The following is a 25,383-nucleotide window of genomic DNA, read 5'->3' as shown; positions in this document are numbered from 1 at the left end:
AAGAGAAAAATACAATTACAAGCGGTATATTAGATTTGGCTTGACGATTGACCACTTACATTAGAACCAGTTGATTTGCTATCCCATTTATCTGTTACAGCCTTTGGCGAAGGTGCCAACTTCACATTCCTCAACAATTTCACCTCATCATGATCCGGTGAAGGTGGTGAAATGTTCTCTAGATGACCAACCTCATCCTTCCCACTTTCAATTCTCTTCAGCACATCCAAAACCTCATCCATGGAGGGTCTCAACTCTTTGTCTCGTTGCAAGCAAAGAAAAGCTAATTCGGCTACTGAAGTTATTTTCCTTTTAACATCACTATTTGACTCAAAACCAAGGGAAGGGTCCACCAACTCACCAATTGCACTTTTTTGAATCTTCCTAATAGCTAAATCTGCCAAGTTAATCTCATCCTTATGTCGAGTCATATCAACAGCAGGCATAGATGATATAAGCTCAATAAGGACAACCCCAAAGCTATAAACATCACTCTTGCTTGTGAGCTGATAGCATCGGTGATATTCAGGATCCACATAACCAGGAGTTCCCTGTGGAGCTGTGGAAACGTGGGTGACATCACTAGGGAACACTCTTGACAATCCAAAATCAGCAACTTTAACACAAAAAGTGTTGTCAAGGAGAATGTTGTTTGTTTTCACGTCACGATGAATAATGTCAGAGGCATGGAGATAAGCCAATGCAGTGGCAGTCTCTATGGCCACTTTCATTCGGATGGGCCATCCCAAAAACCCAGGATTTGTTGATTCGTGACGGAGGTGGCTAGCAACAGTCCCATTTGAAATGTATTCATAGACAAGCAATAGTTCACGGCTGTGACGTGATGTGCAGCCATATAATGACACTAGATTTTTGTGGCGCAAGCGAGTGAGGATCTTGATTTCATTCATGAATTGTTCTACGCGCCTATAGTTGTGTTCATGTAGGCGCTTCACAGCAACTTCACGTCCATCGTGGAGTTTTCCTAGTTATTAGAACAGAGATGAAACCATGATTGACTGAAGTACATGGATATGTAAAGACCAATTGAATTATTATATATTTGCATAGAAGTGGAGTTTGAATGATACAGTTACATACCATAGTAAACAACCCCAAATCCTCCTTTTCCTACTTCTCTTGATTGATCAAAATTTTTAGTTGCAACTTCAAGATCATTATCCGTGAAGATCGGGACCCCAAGGTAGACACTGGCTGCACTCTCTGCGTTTGGATTTGAATAGAAATGAACACATTTTCGTTTGTAGCGCCAAATAATCAGCAGCGCAGTTATAATAATGCCAGGGAGTCCAATACCAATACCTAGAAACCAATAGCGAGAGAAATGCTATTAGATTATGCCGATGCACACGCAAAATGGATATTTGTAACTGTTTGACTTAATGGGATTGAAGGACTCTATTCGCTAGCAAATGTTTATATAAGGTTAAAATGAAGCCAATACTAAGAAGTCATCATAAGAAGTACAGAAGGCAGGGGGAAAAAGTACATCAGGGTATAAGATACATATGACATGGAATGCATAGTGCTCGGATTGACAAAGTAGAACAAAAGAAACATTACCGAGCCCTAACTTCCACGCCAAACTTTCATACTCTGCAGAATAAATCAAAAGAACCATTAATTTCTCGATCTTAAAACAAAGATAAGTGTCAGGATAGAATGGTGTTTTCTATGATACATTTATAAATTTGAGGGTTTAGAAACGATGGACTTGTTTGTTTCTTTCTGTTTTAGTTTTTAATTTTTAAAAATTGTATTTAAAAACTATTTTTAAAAAGAAAATAAAAATAAAAATAAAACTTATGTTAACAAATAAATTTTACTTTTTAAAAAATTGATTTAAAAACAAACAAACAAACTAACTAAATATTAACAGAAAGTTTGACTGCATTAAATAAGTGTTTTGCAGATGTCATGCTAAAATAGGAATAAAATTTTCGATTTGTAAGTTTCAACATTTTAATTAGGCTAGTTCTAAGTACCGTGCTATTTGCTGGCCTGCTAGATCTATACTACCAATGTGGTATTATGCGTCATATTAAAAATTCCAATTTTTAATGGTAATGTTAACTTAAAAGGGAGAGTTAAAGCATCTAAAAATTATAAATTTTTAATTAAAAAATATTTATTATTTTTGGATTTGCAGAACTGTTCTTTTAAAGGTTATTCGTTGTAACCTTTGTTTGAGGCTTATGTTATGGTCTGAACTTGAGACAATCTCTTCTCTCCTAAACAGTTATTAAACCAAAAAAAAAAAAAAAACTGATGAATTGTGAGTAGATTTGTGTATACCTTTGGCGCAGTAGAATTTTCCTTTACTGTCAAGTTGACATTGGCCTCTTCTGTGACCAAGACACTTTTCACAATCTTCAGATAATTTTATTTCAATAGATATAATATGAGTCAGAAATTTAAAGGGGTCGGCAGCAGCAGGGTTGTCCATTATTGGAAGCTGATTCTTTGAACAAGGTGCTAAAGATTTGGGCCATTTGAAATCCAGAAGATTTCCAATATTTGGAGGACCATAATAGATATCGTACTGAGAACAGTTTGAATATTTATAAAATTTGGGAGGGGTGACACTATGGAAGTGATTGCATCTGAAGATAGTGATATTATATTTGATGTAGAAAGAAGCCAAAGGAGAGGTGTGAGGCAATATCCCGGTAATTTTGTTGGTGAAGGCTTGGCAACTTTTGTTTTGCAAATAATTTTGTTGCTGCTCATCTCTGATCGTTATGGTACGAGGTGCAACCTGTAAAACATTGAACAATGTTGATGTTGAGTTATTTAGTTGAATGGTTTTGATAGCATATGGATTGTGTTCATCGCAGCCACGTATAGCCAATACGCCGCAGTGTAGGTTGTGCGTGTCCGTGAAAGGAAATTTGATCTGGCCAAGAAATCCACAATTGAAGAAAGCTGGACACTTTCCATCACGAGCTAAAACAACAAGCAGAAGCTGCGAGAAAAATAAAATCAATGATTTCAACTTGGAGAAGGAGATCATAATGAATATGGAGAATTGTCGAATGAAAGTGTGTTGTTACTGATGTACCGTTAAACTTTCCACTCCCAAATATACCATTATCATTTTGAACCGCTTAATACGCCAATTGACTTGAAAGAAACAACTGCTTTACAGTATTATCAAAGAAATGTAAGAATTCTCACACGGCACGGCACGTTAAGAAGTTACTAAGGTGATAGTATGTCATTGGTTACATTTTGGAAAAATGCTGAGTAGTTTAGTTTTCTTGAGCTTTCGTCAATAATCAATTAGTACCAGCCAGTAATTTTCTCTGTGAAACGAAATTGAGAGGGTTGTCGTGTTAGAAATTCAAATCGTTGACCGAAGAATTCCAACTTATCAATCCAACAAAGATCTGAGACCAACTTAGGCTTCATTTACTCCATATTTTTAGTGAATATGTAATTAGGATATGATTTGAGACACTGTTGATTGTTTATGGCAATTGAGTTCAATAAATACTTTCATGTTATTTGTGCTGTGAATTATTTTAGAAAGATAATTACTCGACATATATTAATCACATAAAAACTCTGCGTGTCACATTATTTTAAATATATTTCTTAACACATTCTACTAATACCTCATTGTTTGTGGAAAAAATAAGTATAATTAATAAAGTATTTATACTTGTTAAGTAGTTTAAAGACAAACAAAATCCATCAATAAAGAATAAATTAGAAATTCATTAATATCTTTAACAAAATTTTTAAACTCTTTTGTTTATGTAATTTTTTTTTCCTTTTCTAGACTGATAAATAGAAACATAAACAGTAATATAGCAGAATTACTTAAGATTGACTTTAAATTTTTCATTTATGTTTGAAAATGATACTTTCAAAAAAATGAATACTTAATTTTACTTTAAATAATAGCATAACTTTTCAAAGTATGTGTATGTGGTAGGAACATAATTTTTATATTCAGAACCTTTTTTTAACTATGATAAATGATTTTATTTAGTTTGTTAACGTTAATTTTGTTTGTTAATGATGCAAAATGAGCTAAATTAATATATATTTGCTTAGGATTTTGCTTGGAATATTATTCTTTTTAACATTTTTACAAGTTAAATTGGACTATAATAAAATAGAAATAAATTTACAAAGCATGAGGAAAAGATAGGAATAAATTTAAGATTAGGAAAAAATTAAAAAAAAAAGATCAAAAGCTCTCAAAGAAGTCAACAAAGGAGAAGAAAAGTAGTTCATTGAGGTAAATCTAATTATGAATCGTCACAGAGAAAAAGAAAAAAAATTAAACTTATTTAAAAAATTTATAATCTTTTCGTTTACGAGTAAATTCTCATTTTATTTTTCAAGTTGCAAGTGTTAATTATTTTAGTTTTTAATATTGTAAAAAAATTATTATATACATTTTTATTTATTTAAAAACTAAAATAAAAGTCTACTCGTCATTTTATGTTATTGGTAAGTTACTCAGTCAATATTATAGAAATAACCTAATATTACTATTTGTAATTTGTGCTAAAACTAATGTATTTAAAATTGATCTGAATATTAGTTTGATGAAAGGATTCATTAATTTAAGCATGGTTTAATAGAGGTATACTAGTAATATTAAATAGATATTTTTAATATTGTAAAATATATTTAATAATAAACTAATATAAATAGTAAGTTAAACTTTAAATTAACCTAAAATATCATATTACATGCTTTACCAGATAAACAAATATAATAAATAGTTAAATAAAATAATTTATATGTATCATATATGGGTCTTTATTTACTTTAAAAATATTTTAGAATAAAAAATTAGGAAGTGACTAATTTAAAATAATTTTTTACATCAATTCTTATTCCATTTTTAACCCATTAGATGGATTATTAACCATTTTTTGCTCAATCGATTTTTTGAGTCAATCGAACTGGATGTCAATTTAGCTAGTCAACAAGATCTAATTTTAACAATTATGGATAGATATTAACCATTTATATATAATATATTATTCAGGGTTACAGTTGTCACAATTTTAAAATATAAAAACATGTCTAGTTGGATATTTCTAAATATTATTCTTAAAGCACCCCTTATGTACAATCAAGATTAGACGTACAAACAAATGTTTAAGATCCTCCTCCAAGATCAAGATCAGGTACTAACAAATTATTATGAATTACATTTATTACCAAAAAAACTCTCATAAAGTAAAAAATCTATCTTTAAATCATAAGTGACATATTAGATTTGGCTTGACGATTCAGCGCTGACATTAGGACTAGTGGATTGACTGTCCCATTTCTCTGTCACAGCCTTTGGCGAAGGTGCCAACTTCATATTCCTCAAGAGTTTCACCTCATCATGATCCGGTGAAGGTGGTGGTAATGGAAGTACATCACTGTGTGAAATCCCTTCACCACGAACTATTATTTTCTCTAGATGACCAGACTCATCCTTCTCACTTTCAATTCTCTTTAGCACCTCCAAAACCTCATCCATAGAGGGTCTCAACTCTTTGTCTCGTTGCAAGCACTGAAATGCCAATTCTGCTACTGAAGTTATTTTCCTTTTAACATCACTATTTGACTCAAAACCGAGGGAAGGATTCACCAACTCATGAATTGCACTTTTTTGAATCTTCCTAACAGCTAAATCTGCCAAGTTAATCTCATCCTTATGTCGAGTCATATCAACAGCAGGCATAGATGATATAAGCTCAATAAGGACAACCCCAAAGCTATAAACATCACTCTTGCTTGTGAGCTGATAGCATCGGTGATATTCAGGATCCACATAACCAGGAGTTCCCTGTGGAGCTGTGGAAACGTGGGTGACATCATTAGGGAACAATCTTGACAATCCAAAATCAGCAACTTTAACACAAAAAGTGTTGTCAAGGAGAATGTTGTTTGTTTTCACATCACGATGAATAATGTCAGAGGCATGGAGATAAGCCAATGCAGTGGCAGTCTCTATGGCCACTTTCAGTCGGATGGGCCATCCCAAAAACCCAGGATTTGTTGATTCGTGACGGAGGTGGCTAGCAACAGTCCCATTTGAAATGTATTCATAGACAAGCAATAGTTCATGGCTGTGACGTGATGTGCAGCCATATAAAGACACTAGATTTTTGTGGCGCAAGCGAGTGAGGATCTTGATTTCATTCATGAATTGTTCTACTCGCCTATAGTTGTGTTCATATAAGCGCTTCACAGCAACTTCACGTCCATCGTGGAGTTTTCCTAGTTATTAGAACAGAGATGAAAGCATGATTCATTCAAGTACATGGAAATGTGAAGACCAATTGAATTATTATATATGTGAATAGCAGGTGGAGTTCGTATGACATACCGTAGTAAACAATCCCAAATCCTCCTTCTCCTAGTTCTCGAGAACGATCAAAACTTTTTGTTGCTATTTTAAGATCCTTATAGGTGAATACAGGAACTCCGAAGTAGATACTGGCACTCTCTAGGTGTGGATTTGAGTAGACATCAGACGCACATCTTAGTTTGTAGTAACATATAATCAGTAGTCCAATTATAATAATTCCAGGAAGTCCAATACCTAAAACCCAACGAAAAGGGAGAAATCATATTAATTTGAAGTGAAATTTGAAACTAACTATAATTGGGATTGCATGTCTCTGTGTAGCAATAACACGAAGGTAAAAAGAGACAAATACTACGAAGTCATCATAAGCTGCATACAAGAGAGGGGGAAAATCACACAGACAGGGAATGTATGGTGCTCTGATCGACAATTAAGAAAAGAAGGAGCATTACCTAATCCTAATTTCCACGCCAAATTTCTATCCTCTGCAACAGAAATTAAATGTAAAAAATAAAGTTAGAGCAATCAATAAAGATATAAAACGGTCAATTTGGTTGAAGCTTGTGCATGCCCACAACTTGAAACACCCTCTCCTCCCCTGCACTTGCAATAGAGCAACTGCTTCATTTGTTTTCTGATTTTACCCGACTTTCGGAGATCGCTTAGCTGTGGCTAATTCCTAGTACCATGCTAATTTTATACTACATACTGGATGTGTATGTCTGCAAAATGTAAGGTATTTGTGCATACCTTTGGCGCAGTAGAATTTTCCTTCACTGTCAAGTTGACATTGGCCTCTTCTGTGAGCAAGACACTCTTCACAATCTTCAGATAATTGTACTTCGATAGCTGTATCACCCGACAGACATTGAAAGGGGTCGTCACTACACTTATCTACTACGGCATGCTGAATTGTGGAACATGGTGCTAGAGAGCTGGGCCGCTGGTAGCCCCGAGGCATTTCAGTATTGGCAGGGCCATAGTAGATATTGTATTCAGAACAGGTCGAATATTTATTAAAAATTTTGGGAACGGGGATATTGAGGGAGTGATTGCATCTGAAGATAGTGATATTATATTTGATGTAGAAAGAAGCCAAAGGAGAGGTGTGTGGAAGAGTAATGTTGTTGCTGAAGGCTTTGCAACTTCTGTTTCGGATATTTTTATATTGATAATCATCTCTGATCACTATGGTACGAGGTTCAACCTGTAGAACAGGGTAGGATGTTGATGTTGAGCTTTTAATGAGTTGGATGGTTTTGGGAGCGTAAGCATTATAATCTTCACAGCCACGTATAGGCAATACGCCGCAGTGTGGTCGCAGTGTGCTTGTGAAAGGGAATTTGATGAGTCCAAGAAAACCACAGTCGAAAGATGGGGGGCACTTTCCATCCTCAGCTGAGGCGAGAAGCAGAATACTGGCGAAGATAATAACTGATTTGAACATGGAAAGGGGAACCATTACGAATCTCAAGAGTTGTGAAGGAAAGATAAAAAGTATGGAGATATTTTTAGAAAACAATAAATGCATTCTATGCAGCATAGAACAGAAAGCAACCCCTTTATGAGTAAGAGCAACGAGGGCAACAGCATCTCTGATACACTCTATTTCACATTCTTTCACTGTTGACTAACATTGACTGAAAACTATAGAAATAGAATGTCTTTCACCTTTTTTTTCATTTTTAAATTAATAAATATTTTTATATTTTTTTAATTTTCAATAATTTTATCATAAAAATATATTTAAAGATAAATGTACGCGTCATTTTGAAGGGCTTGGTAAGCCAGTTGACTTCGAAAATGACTCCTATTTTTTTAAAGATAAAATGTTTTTAATTTATACATTTCTTTTGGTTATTAATGGTACGGCATATATTACGGCTACTTTTTTTATATAATTTTTTAAAATTCAAAAAATATGAGATTTTTTGTAAAATTATAAGAATATAAAGTTAAAAAATTATTAGCAATTTTTGGTGCAATATAAAAATTTAAAGATAAAATAATAATAATAATAATAATAATAATAAAGTTTTAAAACTTATCAATAATGATTTTTTTTTTAAATATTAAAAAATTAAAAGTTATTAATGGCAATTTTTTAAAAAATAATTAAATATTTAAAAAATATATTAAAAGCTGTCGTTGACAGTTTTTTGCCTAAAAGTTGCTAATAATGATATTTAAAAAATATATATTTTTGTAATTTGGTAAAAAATCTCATTTTTTAAATTTAAAAAAATTATATATAAAAAAATGTCCCTATTAAGTGTTGTCACATTCTTTTTTATCTTAAAATAATCATTGCCATGAAATCATTAAATGTACAAAAAATTATATAAAGTTGTATTTATAAAATTTTAAAATACATGTAAGTCTATTTCACATTCCAACTGTTAAATTATTTTAGCCTTTTCTTTCTTTCAAAGTGTGTATGCACTTTGAGCAGCGTGAATACAAAAATATATTTTTATTTTTAATAAATATTACTAAATATATTTTTAATAATTTTTTATTTATGCTTTTGACAAAATTTAAAATTATTATTATTATTTATTAATAACTTGATATACGTTTATATATGGTGCATTATTTATTACCTCAGAATATTTGTTAAGACTGCATATTTAAATGCATGTTTTGTTATTATAAAGTAATAACAAAGGTGATTTTGAAAAATATAAAATTTCTAAAACTAAAATAATTTTATTGTAAAGATTATAAAAATATTTAAGCCATTTTTTATAAATTAAAAGGGATAAGTCAGTGAAACAATAGCCGTCGTGTCAAAAGTGTAAGTCATTGACGATAATTGATTACTATTTTAAAAATAATTTTCTGTTTTTAAAAATAAATTAATGTTTGATACATATGAAAAAAAAATGATATTACTCTTAAATCTTGTTTATATTTTAAATTTAAATTATTTCAAATTGAGTATGCATTTTTTAATTATTCTGTATTTATTTAAAAAATTTATAATCTAATTATTTCTGTTTAACTCTCTTGTATTTTTATTATTTTTCTCTTTTAGATTATCAATATTTTGACACATGTGATGCCTACTAGTTATTCAACTAGGTAGCATTTTACATAATATATGTATAAGAATGTTTTTAATGCAAACAATTGTTTTTGGAAGATGTAAATGTAAATTATTTTAAAAAGTTGGTAGATTTCGATTTTTCAAATTTAGAGTAATTAAAATTTATGAAAAGTTAATAATTTGTAATTATCTAAAAAGTAATTCCAAGCTAGTACTACAAAATAAAATTTCAGAAAGGTAAAAATTAAGCAAAAACATTGATATAACGGGTCGTCTACTTGAGACAGGTTACGAAAGGGACAAATTTAAAGGGAAGACTTTGATTCCTTACTCAGAAGTTTTCAAAGTCACCGTTGAAAGTCTTGGATTTATTAAACTTGTCCGAGACGGCTCAAAGTGGAGCTAATACGACAAGTGGTGTGCAGTATTACCATGCTCCACACTCACCTTATGGCTTTGAATAGGTGAAAGAAAATAAGAGTACAGACTATTTTTATATAAATATTAAAATAAAATAATTATTTTTTTGTAATTCACGATATGCTCGAGCACACCGTGTGACTGCGTCAAAACGCGTGGGATGGGATTGATTTCTCTCCGTTTTTTAAAGTGAGTACCAAACATAAGTGTTTAAAAACTAGAATGAATAAGCCAGTTTACAATTTTATCCTTGATAATTAATATTTATTACGTAAAATTAATAAATAAATGTGATATTAATTTATACAATAGATAAAAGAGACTATAATAAAAAACTAAACAATAATATTTACGAAATTTAAAATACTAATTATTTTATTATTTTTTTATAAATAAAAATAAAAGAAATTCAATAACTCAAATATGGTCTTTTTTATTTACACTGAAATAATCTTTTTTTTCTTTTTATATACACGTGTGTATACGTGGATCGTTTTAGAAAACCAAGGCCGAAAATTAATAAAATGTTTACAAAGCTATACTTACAATGTATGACCGAAGTTATTTTCAAAACATCACATAAGTCACATTTTGTAAGAAGATATAAAGCATATTTTAAAAATAAAGCGTGTACATCGGGCATGCACAATTCTGGGGATTCATAATGCAAATAGTCATCTCATTATATGTGTCACACAAAGATTGAATATTTCAAGTTAAAAATAATAATTTATACACTACTTAAATTTGTATATTTCAAGATAGATTTATTTAAATTTTATGCAATTCGTATATTTTAATCCCAATTATTTATACAATATTTAAAAATTAAAATTTATTATTTTTCAATGTGTTTTGTATGAGAAAAAAGTCTTAAATTTTATTATTTTGAAGTCTATCACTTATTAATAAAGAAGAAGTTATTTTTTTAACCACAAAATTATATCCTTCTTAACTTTGTATAAATATATTTTTACTTTTTTTTTTGAGTAAGTATTAATTTTTTTTTTTTATGTATGTAAATTTTGAGTTTCCTTGATATCTCTCTAATAATATATATTTTACCTAAAAAAATTAAAATTTATTATTTTATTCTCATATAAAAATAACCTTACTTTTCTTAGAAAGATTTTAAAAAATTCAAAATAATTGCACATACAATAACAACAAAAATATATCTATGTAATAGTAGTTTGTTTGTAGAAGTAAATAAATGATGAATAAAATATATCTTTAATTTATTTAATTGTGTTTCAAATAATAAAAATTTCAACATGTTTCATCCCATCTCTTTTCGTAAATCCAAATGACAAGCGCTTAAAAACGCAATCACTTGTAGAACGAAGAACTAGAACAAGAAAAAGCCTGCCTCATCCTTTTATTTTTCCTGGGAGTTTACAGTGTAAGATCAATCGCGTAAGCAGCATTAACCACTGGCATTAGGTGTTGTAGATTCACTATGCCATCTATCAGTGACGGATTTAGGCGAAGGTGGTAGCTTCATTTGTTTCGAGAATTCAAGCTCATCATCCCAATCTGGTGAGGGTAGAGAAGATGGACTAACATATTCTTCCTCTATATGCTCATCTGTTCCCTTCCCACTTTCAATTTTCATCAGCACCTTCAAAACCTCATCCATCGACGGTCTCAAATCCTTGTCTCGTTGCAAACACTGAAAAGCCAATTCTCCAACCGAAACCATCATCCTCTTTACCTCATTGTCTGACTCAAAACCAAGAGAAGGATCTACCAGCTCCCCAAATGCACCTTCTTGAATCTTCTTTATGGCTAGATTTGACAAGTTTATCTCATTCTTATGCCTGTTCATATCAATAGCTGGCATAGATGATATTAGCTCAATCAGCACTACCCCAAAACTATACACATCACTCTTGCTAGTAAGCTGGTAGCATTGATGATAGTCTGGGTCAACATAACCTGGCGTCCCTTGTGGAGCTGTTGAAACATGTGTGACATCGTTGGGGAATAATCTTGAAAGTCCAAAATCTCCTACTTTAACACTGAAATTGTCGGTAAGGAGAATGTTTTTGGTTTTCACATCACGGTGGATGATGTCAGAAGCATGCAAATAAGCTAACGAAGAGGCGGTTTCTATGGCAATTTTCATTCTTATATGCCACGGAAGTGTGCCAGGCCTTGCTAAAGGACCATGCAGATGGCATGCAACAGTGCCATTTGGAACATACTCGTACACAAGGAGTAGTTCATGACTGTGACGTGAAGTGCAACCATAGAGGGACACAAGATTCCTGTGGCGCATGAGGGCAAGGATGTCAACTTCATTCATGAACTGTTCTACTCGCCTGTAGTTGTGCTCATATAGGCGCTTCACAGCAACTTCGCGTCCATCTCGCAGTTTTCCTGGTCGTTCAAAATCAAATACCTTAATTATTCAAAATGATATATGGCGATGAACATAAAATATAAGTGCCATCGATCAGTCTATGTTCCAACTTTCTATCGAGAGAGGTTTGGAGAAATATTGGTTTACCATAGTAAACTGTGCCAAAGCCTCCACTTCCAAGTTGTCTGGCGTGGTGGAAATTATATGTTGCTTTTTTAAGCTCCGTGTAAGAGAAAAGAGGGATTCCAAAGTAGACCCTTCCATTTTCTGGGTCTGGATTTGAGTTGTGATCAATTACATCAGTATGTGGGTTTCTTGATTGGTTTTGGAGGTCTAAAGGAGTATGTTTTCGTCTAAATTGGCACCCAATTATCACAATGGCTAAGATTATAATACTTAAACCTGCAATTTAAGCGGACAAAATTTTAAAGATATAATAAAAGAATCAGTATTCATTCACACTAAATGTTTAACAATTTACTGACCTTATTTAAAGGTATATATCAAGTAGTTTGACTTATAAAAAAAATAAAATTATTAAATTTTCATCTCATTATTTTATTTAAATGGATGATATATTTTTGAAAATTTAAATAATATACTTACAAATATTAAATACATAAAATTTAATATTTATAATAAAGAAAATAACATAAGATAATTTAAAAGTTTGATTAATCAATTTTATATTCTATAAAAAGTTATTAAATAAATAAATGTTTAATTTTAATTTTAATACTTGATATAAAATGATCTATTGACTCATAATTAATACTCGAATATTTACTATATATATATTACCTGTTACAAGTCCAACTAGCAGCTTCAAAATTTTACTCTTATTCGTTGGCCCTGCAAATGAAGTTAATTGAAGAAATTTTTTAAGTAAACAATGAAGTAATGCAGTGTTAAGGTCAAATTAGTCTAAAGAAAATTATAATAGTAGAACTAATTCTAATTGCCATGACGCGGGTAACGTAAGGGAGTCAAGTTAGCGCTCAGCAGTGAGCTTGACTTTTGCCACTGAAGTGCTAAATGGAAGGGGTTTTGGTACGGTAATGCTATAAGAACAAGGTACAATCGAAGGTAGGAAAATGATACTCTCTCAGGCCCTTTTTTCTTTATGAATTTGGTGAAGAAAGAGAGAGATAGAAAGAAAGAAAAAAGTGAAAAATGTAATAAACCATGTGATAGAAAAAAAAATAAAGAAAAGAGGGATAAAAAATAATAGATATGAAAGAAAATGGGTTTGAAAATTAAAAGGGTACCCTTTTCACAGTAGAAGTTTTTGTTGGTGTCAAGCCGACATTGGCCTCCTTTGTGATTATAGCACTGATCACAATCATTAGATAATAGGACTTGAAGAACCATCTCAGCAGATACGAAGGATAGAATATCGAAGGTATCAGTCCAGTCTTTTTTGCTTAACTGAAGAACTGAGCATGATGAGAAAAGACCATGAGCCTCCGTGTTATTAGGAGAGGGAAAACTGTCATAATAGATATCAAAGTCCGGACACCGGTGGAATTAAAAATAATGTGGTGGGAGCTTAACATTGAAGCTACGTTTGCACTGGAAAAGGGTTACATTAAATTTTATGTGAATAGAAAACAAAGGTGAAGGGGAAGGAAGAGTATAATTATTTTTCAAAGTGTCACAAGTGTCTTTTTGTAAACGCTTGTGAAAATCTTCGTCAAAAATGGCAATGGAATTCGGCTGAGCAACGCCTGTGACCACTAGGCTTATTCCATTTTTCTCCAGCTGGATCTTCTTTTTGGGTGAGTGAAGATTATCACAATCTTGTATCGGTAGCAAGCCACAGTGTGGTTGTTCTGCCTTGGTGAAAGGGTAATGGAAAGTCCCAAGATTCCCACAAGTAAATGAGTGTGGACAGCTAGGTTGGTGCCCATTTACATAGCCCGCGGAGAGTAGAAGTACAAGGTAAGAAAACAAGACCAAGCAAAACAAATCAATTAGACCCATCCCAAATTCCCTATTTTTTTAGGAACAGCTCGATTCTTTGTTAACGTAGTATAGGTAAAGTTACGGTAAGTGTTCACAATATATATACATGTCACATAAAAGAACGTCTTTGATTGGCAAGTTGACTTGAAAATTGAGGTTTGGAGACTTAACGAAATATAGAGGCAGATGGAAACGTAGAATAGCTTGCTTGATTTTTGGTTTTTTAGTTTTTATTTTTTAAATTTGAATTAATGGCTTACAGTTATTTGGATGAATTGTCGAACACCCTTGCTTCTAAGTTTTGTCATAAGAGGAAATGGATAGTGACTAAGGCCATCTTTAGCGAAAGGTTTTGCCCAATTACTTAGATTGATTTGCGTGAAAAGCAAGTTCAATTAGGAAAACCGTTTCTCATATAAAGAAAAAAAAACTTTGAAAATTTAGTTACTTTTAATTGTTTACTATATTTAATAGAAAAAGAAAGAAGATTGTACTATTCTTAATTTTTTGTATTATATTTTATAAAGAGAGAAATAAGAAACGTTGCAACTTTGATGGTATTATTGGTATGCTCTGATAATTAAGGAAAATGCCGGGTATAATTTATTGGAGATAACTTTTAATTGTTTTTTGGTTTTTTGTGTACATTTAATATATGCGTATTCACAAAAATTAAAACAAGTTTTAAATTAAAATGATTATATACAATATTATACATATAATTTGTAATTATTTAAATAATAAAAATGAATAATAAAGGTCAAAGTCAAGGCTAAAAGTATGCATACATATTATGGAAAACGCGTCTTGAATTTAATACAATCATAAGTATATTTCATGACTTCGTATTTCTTTCCATAAGGAATTTCCGATTAGTTTCAAACACATAACTTTTATTCTATGATGACAAAAGGAAGGAAACGAAGAGAAAATTTCGTAGCATCGCATAAATTTTAGCTTTGCTCATCTGAGTTTTGATTGTTAGGCTGCAATACGAGGGGCGGTTCATATGATGGGCATGTGGTGCTAAATCACTAAATAGTTTGACTACTGAAATGATTTTAGTATAACAAATATTTTTTTAGTTTATATAAATGAAATTCTAAATAAATATATAATGATTATTTTTAAACTTAAACATGATTAGAAATTATTAATAATAACATTATATTATTATATAAATTGACCCACTTAAGTCAATTGTTCGTATAAGTTTGAAGCATTATAATTGATGTAATCAACCAGTAACATTTCTATATAATAAAATAAACTTAAAATATACTTTTATTGTGATCTTTTGATTATTGTCATAATCTAAACCATTTTATAATAAGGTTGGTCAAACTATCATACTCTTAATTTTCATCGGTATTATTAAATTGATTTTTTCTTTGTCCACAAATTAAATTGGTTTCAATTATCAACTCAATCAAGATATATCACTGGACCATTGGTGGTTGAACCAATTGAATCGAGTGTGAGCGTGTTTGTATTTATTTTTTTATTTTATTTTGTAGAACAGCGTACATAAAGGGTTAATTTAGGTTAAGATGTGATTTTGAGTTTGAATTTTAATAAGCATAACTATGCTAAATATTTATAAAGAGAATTTTGTTATTCATAATATATATTTTTTAAAATTTGAACAGAATTGTCTTCAGTAATTTAGATTAAAAAATATAATAATAAACACTGGACTTTTTGATTAAAAAAATGCATTTTAAAATTTTTTACCAAAAAATATATAAAAATAGTTTACTTATCTTAAATAATTTTTATCATGTAATCACTGAGCATCATTGACTGGTGATACTATTAAAAGAATATTTTAAAAATAATATTGTATATTATATGAATGATACATTATTGTGCTGACACGTGGTAGACGAAAAGAACATTACCATAGTACGAGAGAGATTTACAGCTCTACAAAACAAAAATAGGAAAACTCCGAACTTGGACTTTCTTGTTTTAAATTATCCTATTCTTATACTGTAGTGGTCTTAGAAAAGACAGAGGGGGGGAAAAGAGCAAGAAATTTTGTAGTTGGTAAGTTTTGTATATTTTTAGAATATTTCTTGAGATGATAAAATTTTGAAAAAGTTATATGAATTTTTAAAAAGAGATCATTTTATGGGATAAATATTTTAACTATTAAAAAAATTGTATTGAAAAATGTATTAACATTTTGTGTCAACTCAACAACTTTCTAAGCTTTCCTAGTATTGACATATACTGACGTACCCTCAGGAAAAGTCATTTCTCAACTACAATGTGGCGTATAAGATAATTTACTGATAGTATTCACAAGTATACAAGGGAATGGGACGATAATGATACTTAGACTGAATTGGCAACGAGTGGTGAAAGTTGATATGGTAAAAAGGATTATGAAGAACTAATAATAGTAGACCAATGTGATTAACCACTGACATTAGGCGTAGTACATTTACTTTCCCAATTATCTGTGACGGTATTTGGGGAAGTAGGAAGCCTCATATTCTTCAATAATCCAACTTCATCCCACTCGGGTGAGGTTGGTGTTGGTGGTGGTGGTGAATGCACATTACTGTGTGAAACTCCAACACCACCAACATCTGCCTCCTCTACGAACTCTACCTCATCTTTCCTACCCTCAATTCTCCTCAGTTCAAGCAACACTTCATCCATGGAAGGTCTCAATTCCTTGTCCCTTTGCAAACACTGAAAAGCCAATCCTGCCACTGAAACTATCATCCTCATAACCTCGCTGTCTGAATCAAAACCAAGACTTGGATCAACCAGCTCACCAATTGCACTCTCTTGAATCTTCTTTATGGCTAGATTTGACAAGTTAATATCATCCTTACTCCTGTTCATATCAACTGCAGGCTTGGATGTTATCAACTCAATCAGCACAACCCCAAAACTATATACATCACTCTTACTAGTAAGTTGGTAGCATTGGTAGTATTCCGGGTCAAGGTAACCTGGAGACCCTTGTGGAGCTGTGGAGACATGAGTGGCATCATTGGGAAATAGTCTTGAAAGCCCAAAATCTGCTACTTTTACACCAAAATTGTTGTCAACGAGAATGTTGCTACTTTTCACGTCACGGTGAATGATGTCAGAAGCATGGAGATAAGCCAATGCACTAGCAGTCTCAATGGCAATTTTGATTCGTATAGACCACGGTAGTAAGCCAGGCTTTGATAATCCACCATGGAGATGACAAGCAACGGTGCCATTTGAAACATATTCATACACAAGCAGTAGTTCACGGCTGCGCCGTGAAGTGCAACCATAGAGGGACACAAGATTTTTGTGACGCAAACGTGTGAGGATCTCAACTTCATTCATGAACCGTTCTACTCGCCTGTAGTCGTGCTCATATAAGCGCTTGATAGCAACTTCACGTCCATCTGGGAGTTTCCCTGTGTTTTATTAAAGGTCTAACTAAGTATACAACAAGAACAAAATGGAAGAATAATTTTCTATGTCAATTAATAGTGCAGTGTTTGAGTAGCCTACCATAGTAGACAGTGCCAAAGCCTCCATCTCCAAGTTCTTTAGTATGGTCAAAATTGTGGGTTGCTTCTTTAAGTTCCCCATACGTGAAGAGTGGGACTCCAAAGTACACACTACTACTTTCTCGATGAGAATTTAAGGAGGAATCAGAATAAGCATCTCTTGATTCCAAGTGTCCACCTGAGGTAACATGTTTCCGTTTGTAGAGTAGAAAGAGAAACAGTAACACAATTATCAAAATGCCTGGGATTCCAATTCCTAAACCTGTGGAAACGGGCAAAATGTCAATTGAAGAGACTATAGAACATACCAGAGCGCATGACTCTGCTACTTTTCTAATAGTTTTAATAAAACTATCAAAATTTTTAAAAAAAGTTTTCACCCCTTTGAAATATTAAAAGAAAAAATGAGGATGTTAAAAGAAAAGTCCGCAGAACCTCTGAGTTCAACACACTCAGGATCAACGATTTTTAAGTCGTGTGCAGAAAAACAAGAAATTACCTATAGCCAACTTGAGCTTCGAACTCAACTCCCTAGCTGCAAGTAAAAGAAACAGTTTAATTTAGAGCTAACAATACAGATTTGAAGTAAGATGGTAAGGTTGAGCAGGGAAAAATATGGTGTACTGATTCTGAGTGCTGGACTAATATAGAATAGAAAATCAGCTAGGAAGTGTAGTAAACACTAAATTTGAAATATTAAAACGAGAAAATTTCAATTAGGCACATCAATTCCACTTGTCGTGAGCTGTTTGATTTCTGATTATGATATAGGACAGGAACAGGGTTTGGGGCGTTTTACAGAAAAGTAGACAATGCTTCACAAATAATGTGAAAATCAGATCAAAGTAACAAAGTGTTAGTGCAGTGCATTCATGTGTGTTTGTGCTAACAGGGATATTGTTGCAGTATACCATTGGCACAACAAAAGTTCTGTTTGCTGTCAAGTTGACACTGCCCCCCTCGTTGATAGTGACAATTTACACATTCAATAGTTAATTTTACTTCCATGAACAAATCAGCAGCCACGAAAGTAAATGGGTCTTTAGCATCTGGCACATCTTTAATTGGAAGGAGCACCTTTGTACATGCAGTAGAAGAACTCAAAGACGGATCATCGGCGGTCAATTCAGGCCCGTAGTAGAGATCGTAGTCACGGTCATCACACTTATAATTTTTCATTTTTGTTGCAGGTTTGACATGGCGGGTACGTTTGCACCTGAACAGGGTTGCACTGTATTGTAGACTAAAAGCAGCAAATTGAGAGGCGCCAGGAAGAGTATAATTGTTTGTGAAAGCTTCACAACTTCTGTTTTGAAGAAGTTCATAGAGAGTGTTGTCTCTTAAATGCAAAGTTGTAGTAGTATCAGAAATAGGCGGAAGAACTTGAAAAAGCAAAAACGGTTTTCGTTGATTGTCTAGTTGGATAAATTTGGGCTTATGTAGATCACGATCATCACAATTTGGAATGGGAAATAAGCCACAGTGAGGGCGTTGTGTTATAGTAAAAGGGAAACCGATATTGCCGAGATATCCACAATTGAACGAAGTGGGGCACTCTCCTTGGTGCCCTGAAGCCAAGAGAAGTGGCATAAGGTGAGAAAACCAAAGCAATAATACAAATTCATAAACTGGACTCATTCTTCCTGAATCGAATACAATTATTAAACTTGGACTTAATTCTCTAAAGTAGGCTGAAGTGTGTCTTACTTGTTTTTACACTCTTCCCAAAATAAGACCAACTCGAAGCGCTTGATACGTGTGTTGAATTAGAAATAACTATGAAATACTCCATGAAAAAGGACCTATTGGGGTGGGAAACTATGTGAGACATGCATATCTGACACTTGGGGAGTTGAGACCAATTTCATGCTTTTGAAACAATCACAAAGACTTAACTTCTCGAGTCTTTATAGTCTCTAAATTGATTCAGAACTGCCCTTCTCCATCTGAATTTTGCTTTGGTTTTGTAGGCCTGTTAAACCGTGTATGAGAGGCAAATCAGAAAGAAACACTGGAAAACCTGAGTGCATGGTAATGAAGATTAAAAAAATGGCAAGGGAAACGTCCAGAGTCCTGATCATGGTTTGGAAGTGAAGTGGGGCATTGCGGTTGAAATAGTGAAAAGGAAAAAAAGAGAGTTGAAGGAGTCTACGAATAAGACAAGTTTAAAGAATGGTGAGGTCGTTTTAAGCGGTTGAGTTCACACTCAGACTAGTCAATGAGGGCAGAGAGAAAAACGCGTTCAAAAGAGTGCTTCATCTTCATTTACCTGCCCGTGTCACAATCAGGGGCTTCAAATTTCTGGGCACCTCTCTCTGTCTCCTCTGTCTCTTCCACAATTTCTAATCCTCTCCCTATGTGAACTCGTGAAAATATACTTCTAGTTAAAAAGGACCTTTTTTTATTATTATACACTATTCTTTTTTATTATAAATTTTCCAACATGCATTTAAAATATTATATAACAAAAAAATATGTGAAAATCAATCATCATTCATGATTCTTTCAAGGATTAATTACTTCTTTAGTTCCTCTCCGTCTGGACCTAATTTTACTTCTTTAACAATTTTTTATTGAAATTTGATACCTCAATTTTTTAATTATTATAAAAACATCAATCAATTTTTATTTACTCTAAATTCTTAAGTTTTTTTATTTTTTTCTCAAATAATTAGAAAATTATGATAGAAAATTGTTAAAAAGATTCAAAACGTACGAAATTTGTTAGAAACTTTAAACATTAGTATCTAAGTAGAGGAACACTGTCTATGTATAGTCTTTGAGGGGAAAACTTGGAAAATCATAATCAAAGTTCAGGGGCAAATTTCAAACTTACAACTAAGCAGAGGTCATTACTTCGTTGTATGTGTTGGGCTCTTTTAAAACCACCTCTATAAGATACTGGTTCAAAAATTACCAATTTGTTATTACTTTAGATGTTATTTAGTATTAATATACTCATTTTAAAAATTAATTAATTTTACTAAAATATTCTTATTAAAAATAGTAAAGTTATTAGAATAGTTAATTAAAAAGAATTACTCTTAATGAACAAGAGTATTGGTAATTAATACCTTGTTAGTGCTTTTAAATAATAAATACTTAAATAACATCTAATATAACACAAAAGAGATAAAAATAACTTGTTTCAAAACACGTTAGTTAGAGAGAGATTTTCTAGAATTAATCGCTCTAAAGAAATATGCAACAAGTTACTTTCAATCTTTTACAATCTACGTCCAATTCCAAATATACCCCACGAGACTTGGGGAAAAATTTAGGGATGGTGCTATTAAATGATTCAACTTTAAACCTATTTTTCAAGCAGGGTTCTTTTCTGAAAATTAATGTGATTGATCACGGAGTTGTTGACTGTGATATTTCCTAGACACCATAGAATAATCACGTGAACAAATGGTGTTGTCAAATGAAGAAACGCTTAAATTAGTTCTAGATATTGTATTAGTCTTACACTTTACACTTTTTATATGATTAATGTTTTCTAATAAAAAATACTACCTTTAATTGTTAATAATTTTCTTGTTATACCAAGTGAAAAATATTAGACTTAAATATAATCTGTTTACTTGACATTATTATTTTTTAAGTCCAAACTAATTTTTTTACTATCATAACTTAAAAGTCTATAAATTTTTATTTTAATTAAACCTTCAGTAGACTTACCTAAACAAATATACGTTTTCAGGTCATGATTAAAAATTAATACAATGAAAAATTTTATATTTTTTTCAATAACACGTCTTGTTATACCCATAAAGTTTTTTAAATAGCTTAAAAAGTGACATTTTTAACTAATAATTTAAAAATAATAATTTAACTTATTTATTAAATGGGTCTAAACTATTAAGTGACAGGCCCTGAACAAAATAGCCTTGAGGCCTTCTGTGCTCAAACATTTTTTGGAATTAGTACTGGACTAGCTGTTGAAAATGTGCTTGGATTTTGGAATACACTCCCACAACTCACATCTAATTTTCCTATACAGCATGTGAAACTTTCCCTCACCACTAAAGGTCCTCAACAACGCATCAAACCATTCTCATTTCTGATTGCACCTAAAATGATAATGAAAATCCGAACTAATAAAACAAATGGAAATCTTATTTTTGGCCATTTACCTTTAAATATTTGGTTCTCAAATGATGTTTAAACAAGCATGCACCAATAACGTGAATCCATAGAAAAATAAGAAGGGAAGTTCAAAATATCTTCTCAAGGGAGAGCTTACAATCTTAGTTTATATTATAGCCTAATGATTTGTTTGGATCAACAAAAGAAGATACAGAAAATGATGTTTTTTTTAGTTAAAATTACAGATAATAGGATAAAGTTTTAAAAAAATATTTTTTTTTCTTCAAGAATATTTTTGAAAATTATTTCAAAAATATTTAAGAGGAACCAATCATGCTGTGTGTGCAAAGTGTTCCTTTATTTTACCTTCATAAATAGAAAAGGCTTGGGGATACATTCGAGTTAAAACTAAAAAACCGACACACACAAATTGTGTCATTGATATTTAAAACATACAAATAAACATGATTATGATTAATGTAACATCAGAATCGTGCCATTGAGTTTATTGCTGAGCAACTGTGATATAGAAATATTGTAAAGTCTCAATTCTGCATTTTCATTTGCTAGAAACAGCTAAAGAGCCGACAAAGAAAACTCATCAAGCATATTAGCGAAACACTAGTTTTAAATTATTCTAGTATCTTTAATAATTTCAAATTAACGCTTCTAACACAGCGGTTGCAATTATGAAGTTTAATAAGCACAACTAACTGAAACCACTTTAATCACTTTGCATGGTTGTAATCAAAATAGTTAAGAAAGGAATCTATTGTCATTTTTAACAGAAGTGGAAGTGTGACAAGAGACGTGTCTTAGAACAAAATATAAGTGTAAGATTAAAGGTATTTTATATTTTCAATTAAAATTCAAGTTTCACTTTGATAATATATGAAACTTTAACATTGATTTTTATTAAATAGACTACTAATATAAAACTCTAATTTAAACTAAATAACAGATTAAAGCATCAATAACACGCACTTAATATTGTCCTTATGGATAAAGGGTAAAGACTAAAAGGGTTCTAAATCAAGTAAACATGAGCATTGGTGGCAATGAGTCAAATCAGCAAAAATGGCTACCCTTATTTGCGTTCACTATAAATTACTATTTACTACAAACTTATAAACAGAGCCATGAAAGAGAAGACAGACTAACCTTCATCACATTTGGCAGAATGAACTCTATCAGTACAAAAGCACCTGAAACTGTACATATCAGCATCGAATCCGCACCTCCCTCCAGTACTTCTGCACACGCTGCAATTACCAGCCGTCCATTGTAAGAAGAACCCTTTTCTCAGCGCCTCTTCAATCCCTCCTATTCCATCTTCCACCGTCACATCCGCCACCCCACCCGTGCAATTATTTGATACCAAGCTTATATTTTTATCCTCCTTATACATTGCCAGAACCGAACTCGTCCTGTTTTCTGCATAACACCCAATTCGGTGCTCTTGCAGCTCTCTGGGCAGCGACGGTAAGTCACACCCGTAGAACAATATCACGTCCTTTTGGTGCGGAGCAAGATGGAACGTGTTATTGGGAAGAGTGAGGTTCTGAGTACGTTGAAGACAACCTTGACTGATGTTTGATCTTAAGGTTGAAAACACGGGATTGGACACTAACAGTGACTGATTTTCGTAGAATATTTGGTGGATGGTGTATTGGGTATTAGAGAAACTGAGAATTGGGAAGCCATTTGGATCACAGGAGATGCCAAAACCAGGGTACCCACAGAAGGATTCCTGTACTCCTTCGATGTAAAACGGGTAGCTTATAGTTTGGTTATTGCCACAGATTTTGGGTTGACATGCATCGAATTTTGGATCTGCAGCGTAGGAAGTGATTGTAATTGTGAAGAGATAGAAAGGGATGATGTAGAAATGAATGAAGGGATAATAGATGATCAACAAGAGGCTGATATGGTTCATTTTTTAGGGGCTTGTCAATTTCTAAATGGAAAACATTGAAGATGGAGAAGAGGAATATACAGAATATTATGTGAAGATATGGCCTAAGGGTTTGACCTGAAAGTGGAGTACATGGTTCTGACATCTTTGAGTAGAAAAGAGATGTCTACTTGTCTTAGTTGTCCATCGCATCAGCCTCATATCTTTGAATAAATCATCTCTACAAACGAAGACCAAATTTATAAATAAAATGCAATTCATAATTATTTAAATAGTATTAACATATATTTAATATTTTTTATTTTTTATTACATTATGTCACTTCTTACGTGTATTGTTTTTGTTCTTGTGTCTTTCCCTCTCCTAATGGGTTAAAGATGGAACCTCCAACAGGCAAGTTGACAAACTTGACCAACTTGCCACAGTCAAATTGCCACCTTCTGACCTCTGATTCAAAATTTCAACCATGAATTGGATTTGGACCTTCGGGGGCTGAGGGGAAGTCATTTTTTCGGGGCTTAAAGAGCAAGAAAGATTAATGGGTTTTAAGTTAAGATATGCTCTAATTGTTCGGTATTATGTTCACGTATGTCATCTTCGTTCCTTCTCCTAAACAAGATTAAAAAATAATGAAAAACTTGCACATCATATAATTACCTCCTCAGTGAGTTCATGTCAATTTCAATTCACATCCAAAGTTCGAGACACTTAATACTTCAAATTCTCCACTCCAAACATGCAGCACTTAATACAGCGATAATAATTGCCCACCTCACCTACTGGATGTGGGGCGTGGCAGAATTTAGTGCATTTGTGATAACGACTTTTTTCAAAAAATAAATTAAATACTATGACATGATTATATTTGAAATAAATGAATATGTATATAATTATATTTAATTAATAATAGTAAATTTTTAAGTATATTTGTTAGCATAATTATGTAATATTATATATGTAATTTTTAATGTGTATGGAGATATATAATAAATTTTATATAAAATTAATTTTGATTATAAACTTAATATATTAATAACATTAAATACTATATTTTTAATAAAAATATTATTATTAATTTGTTACTATATCAATACACATTAAAAAGTTGTATTACTCCTTTTATTTTTTTACACTTAAATTATTTTATTTTATTTTTAATTATCATTTTATAAAACCAATGTAAATTTGATATTTTTTATAATTGTATATTTAATAATTAATATTTATTTGATAGAAAATAATAAATAAATAAAATATTACTTATCCTTTTTTTATTTGACGTTTAAGTTTTTACACAAAAACTAAAAAAAATTATTTTATACCAAATCAAAATTAAACATTGAGGAAAAAATTATAAATAAAATATTAATTTTATAAAATAACAATAAAAATGAATAAAGTAAATTTACTAAAAAAATTAAATGATTATTTGTTCTAAAATTTAAGATAATAATTATTTTATTATTATATAAAATCTTATGAGTCCATTTGAGCCCATTTGTTTAACTTTGTAATTTCGTTATAAAGAATTGAAAAGCTTTTCACATATTTGCATCTTAAATCAAGCAATTTCTATACTCTCTTATACACAAAGAGGTTCTTGTATATAGAGACTGGAATTTGTATGATTTGTGATTCAAATCTATAAAAAAAGTTAACTTTTTAAAAATTCTCTCACGCGATTAAAGTCAAATTCATCCTATATCAATTGTCTCA

General features: G+C 31.7%; 3 protein-coding genes and 1 pseudogene across 5 annotated transcripts; all 4 read right to left on the bottom strand.

Annotated features, from left to right (window-relative positions):
- Window positions 1-29: 29 nt before the first annotated feature.
- On the bottom strand, window positions 30-3,432 carry LOC113871893 (LEAF RUST 10 DISEASE-RESISTANCE LOCUS RECEPTOR-LIKE PROTEIN KINASE-like 1.1). Its single transcript, XM_027508984.1, has 5 exons — window positions 3,311-3,432; window positions 3,083-3,158; window positions 2,317-2,986; window positions 1,102-1,323; window positions 30-985 (listed from the first exon to the last, which is right to left on the bottom strand). Exons 1-5 carry the CDS (start codon window positions 3,430-3,432, stop codon window positions 30-32), a joined length of 2,046 nt encoding a protein of 681 aa, XP_027364785.1.
- A 1,644-nt stretch (window positions 3,433-5,076) lies between these two features.
- Window positions 5,077-7,814, bottom strand: LOC113871892 (LEAF RUST 10 DISEASE-RESISTANCE LOCUS RECEPTOR-LIKE PROTEIN KINASE-like 1.1). Its single transcript, XM_027508983.1, has 4 exons — window positions 7,103-7,814; window positions 6,805-6,837; window positions 6,371-6,586; window positions 5,077-6,261 (listed from the first exon to the last, which is right to left on the bottom strand). Exons 1-4 carry the CDS (start codon window positions 7,812-7,814, stop codon window positions 5,261-5,263), a joined length of 1,962 nt encoding a protein of 653 aa, XP_027364784.1. The 3' UTR covers window positions 5,077-5,260.
- A 3,433-nt stretch (window positions 7,815-11,247) lies between these two features.
- On the bottom strand, window positions 11,248-14,169 carry LOC113873543 (annotated as a pseudogene).
- A 2,138-nt stretch (window positions 14,170-16,307) lies between these two features.
- Window positions 16,308-23,883, bottom strand: LOC113872417 (LEAF RUST 10 DISEASE-RESISTANCE LOCUS RECEPTOR-LIKE PROTEIN KINASE-like 1.2). 3 transcript variants are annotated; one of them, XM_027509957.1, is made up of 5 exons: window positions 23,785-23,883; window positions 22,914-23,585; window positions 18,160-18,195; window positions 17,662-17,922; window positions 16,308-17,564 (listed from the first exon to the last, which is right to left on the bottom strand). In XM_027509957.1, exons 1-5 carry the CDS (start codon window positions 23,810-23,812, stop codon window positions 16,573-16,575), a joined length of 1,989 nt encoding a protein of 662 aa, XP_027365758.1. In that variant the 5' UTR covers window positions 23,813-23,883; the 3' UTR covers window positions 16,308-16,572. The 3 variants fall into 3 exon arrangements, with proteins under 3 accessions (XP_027365758.1, XP_027365757.1, XP_027365756.1); XM_027509956.1 differs by lacking the exons at window positions 22,914-23,585; window positions 23,785-23,883 and adding exons at window positions 18,572-19,228; window positions 19,368-19,985; XM_027509955.1 differs by having other exon boundaries at window positions 22,914-23,816.
- Between the last annotated feature and the right edge of the window lie 1,500 nt (window positions 23,884-25,383).

Source organism: Abrus precatorius, unplaced genomic scaffold (assembly GCF_003935025.1).
Source record: "Abrus precatorius isolate BTA unplaced genomic scaffold, Abrus_2018 Scaffold7, whole genome shotgun sequence".
NCBI classification, from domain to species: domain Eukaryota; kingdom Viridiplantae; phylum Streptophyta; class Magnoliopsida; order Fabales; family Fabaceae; genus Abrus; species Abrus precatorius.
The sequence above is the reverse complement of the archived record's forward strand: the minus strand, read 5'-3'. Positions and strand labels throughout refer to the sequence as shown.

Bases quoted from the DNA above. Each gene is read 5' to 3' on its own strand.
- LOC113871893 (XM_027508984.1), bottom strand. From the start codon at position 3,432: ATGAAGCCTAAGTTGGTCTCAGATCTTTGTTGGATTGATAAGTTGGAA. The intron at 2,987-3,082 runs GTACATCAGTAA...TTTTTCTCGCAG, and splicing joins TGGGAGTGGAAAGTTTAACG to CTTCTGCTTGTTGTTTTAGC. The intron at 1,324-2,316 runs GTATACACAAAT...ATTGGTTTCTAG, and splicing joins AAAATTCTACTGCGCCAAAG to GTATTGGTATTGGACTCCCT.
- LOC113871892 (XM_027508983.1), bottom strand. From the start codon at position 7,814: ATGGTTCCCCTTTCCATGTTCAAATCAGTTATTATCTTCGCCAGTATT. The intron at 6,838-7,102 runs GTATGCACAAAT...TTTCTGTTGCAG, and splicing joins AAAATTCTACTGCGCCAAAG to AGGATAGAAATTTGGCGTGG. The intron at 6,587-6,804 runs GTAATGCTCCTT...GTTGGGTTTTAG, and splicing joins GGCGTGGAAATTAGGATTAG to GTATTGGACTTCCTGGAATT.
- LOC113872417 (XM_027509956.1), bottom strand. From the start codon at position 19,491: ATGTCTCACATAGTTTCCCACCCCAATAGGTCCTTTTTCATGGAGTAT. The intron at 18,196-18,571 runs GTATACTGCAAC...TTTTACTTGCAG, and splicing joins GAACTTTTGTTGTGCCAATG to CTAGGGAGTTGAGTTCGAAG. The intron at 17,923-18,159 runs GTAATTTCTTGT...CCGTTTCCACAG, and splicing joins GAAGCTCAAGTTGGCTATAG to GTTTAGGAATTGGAATCCCA.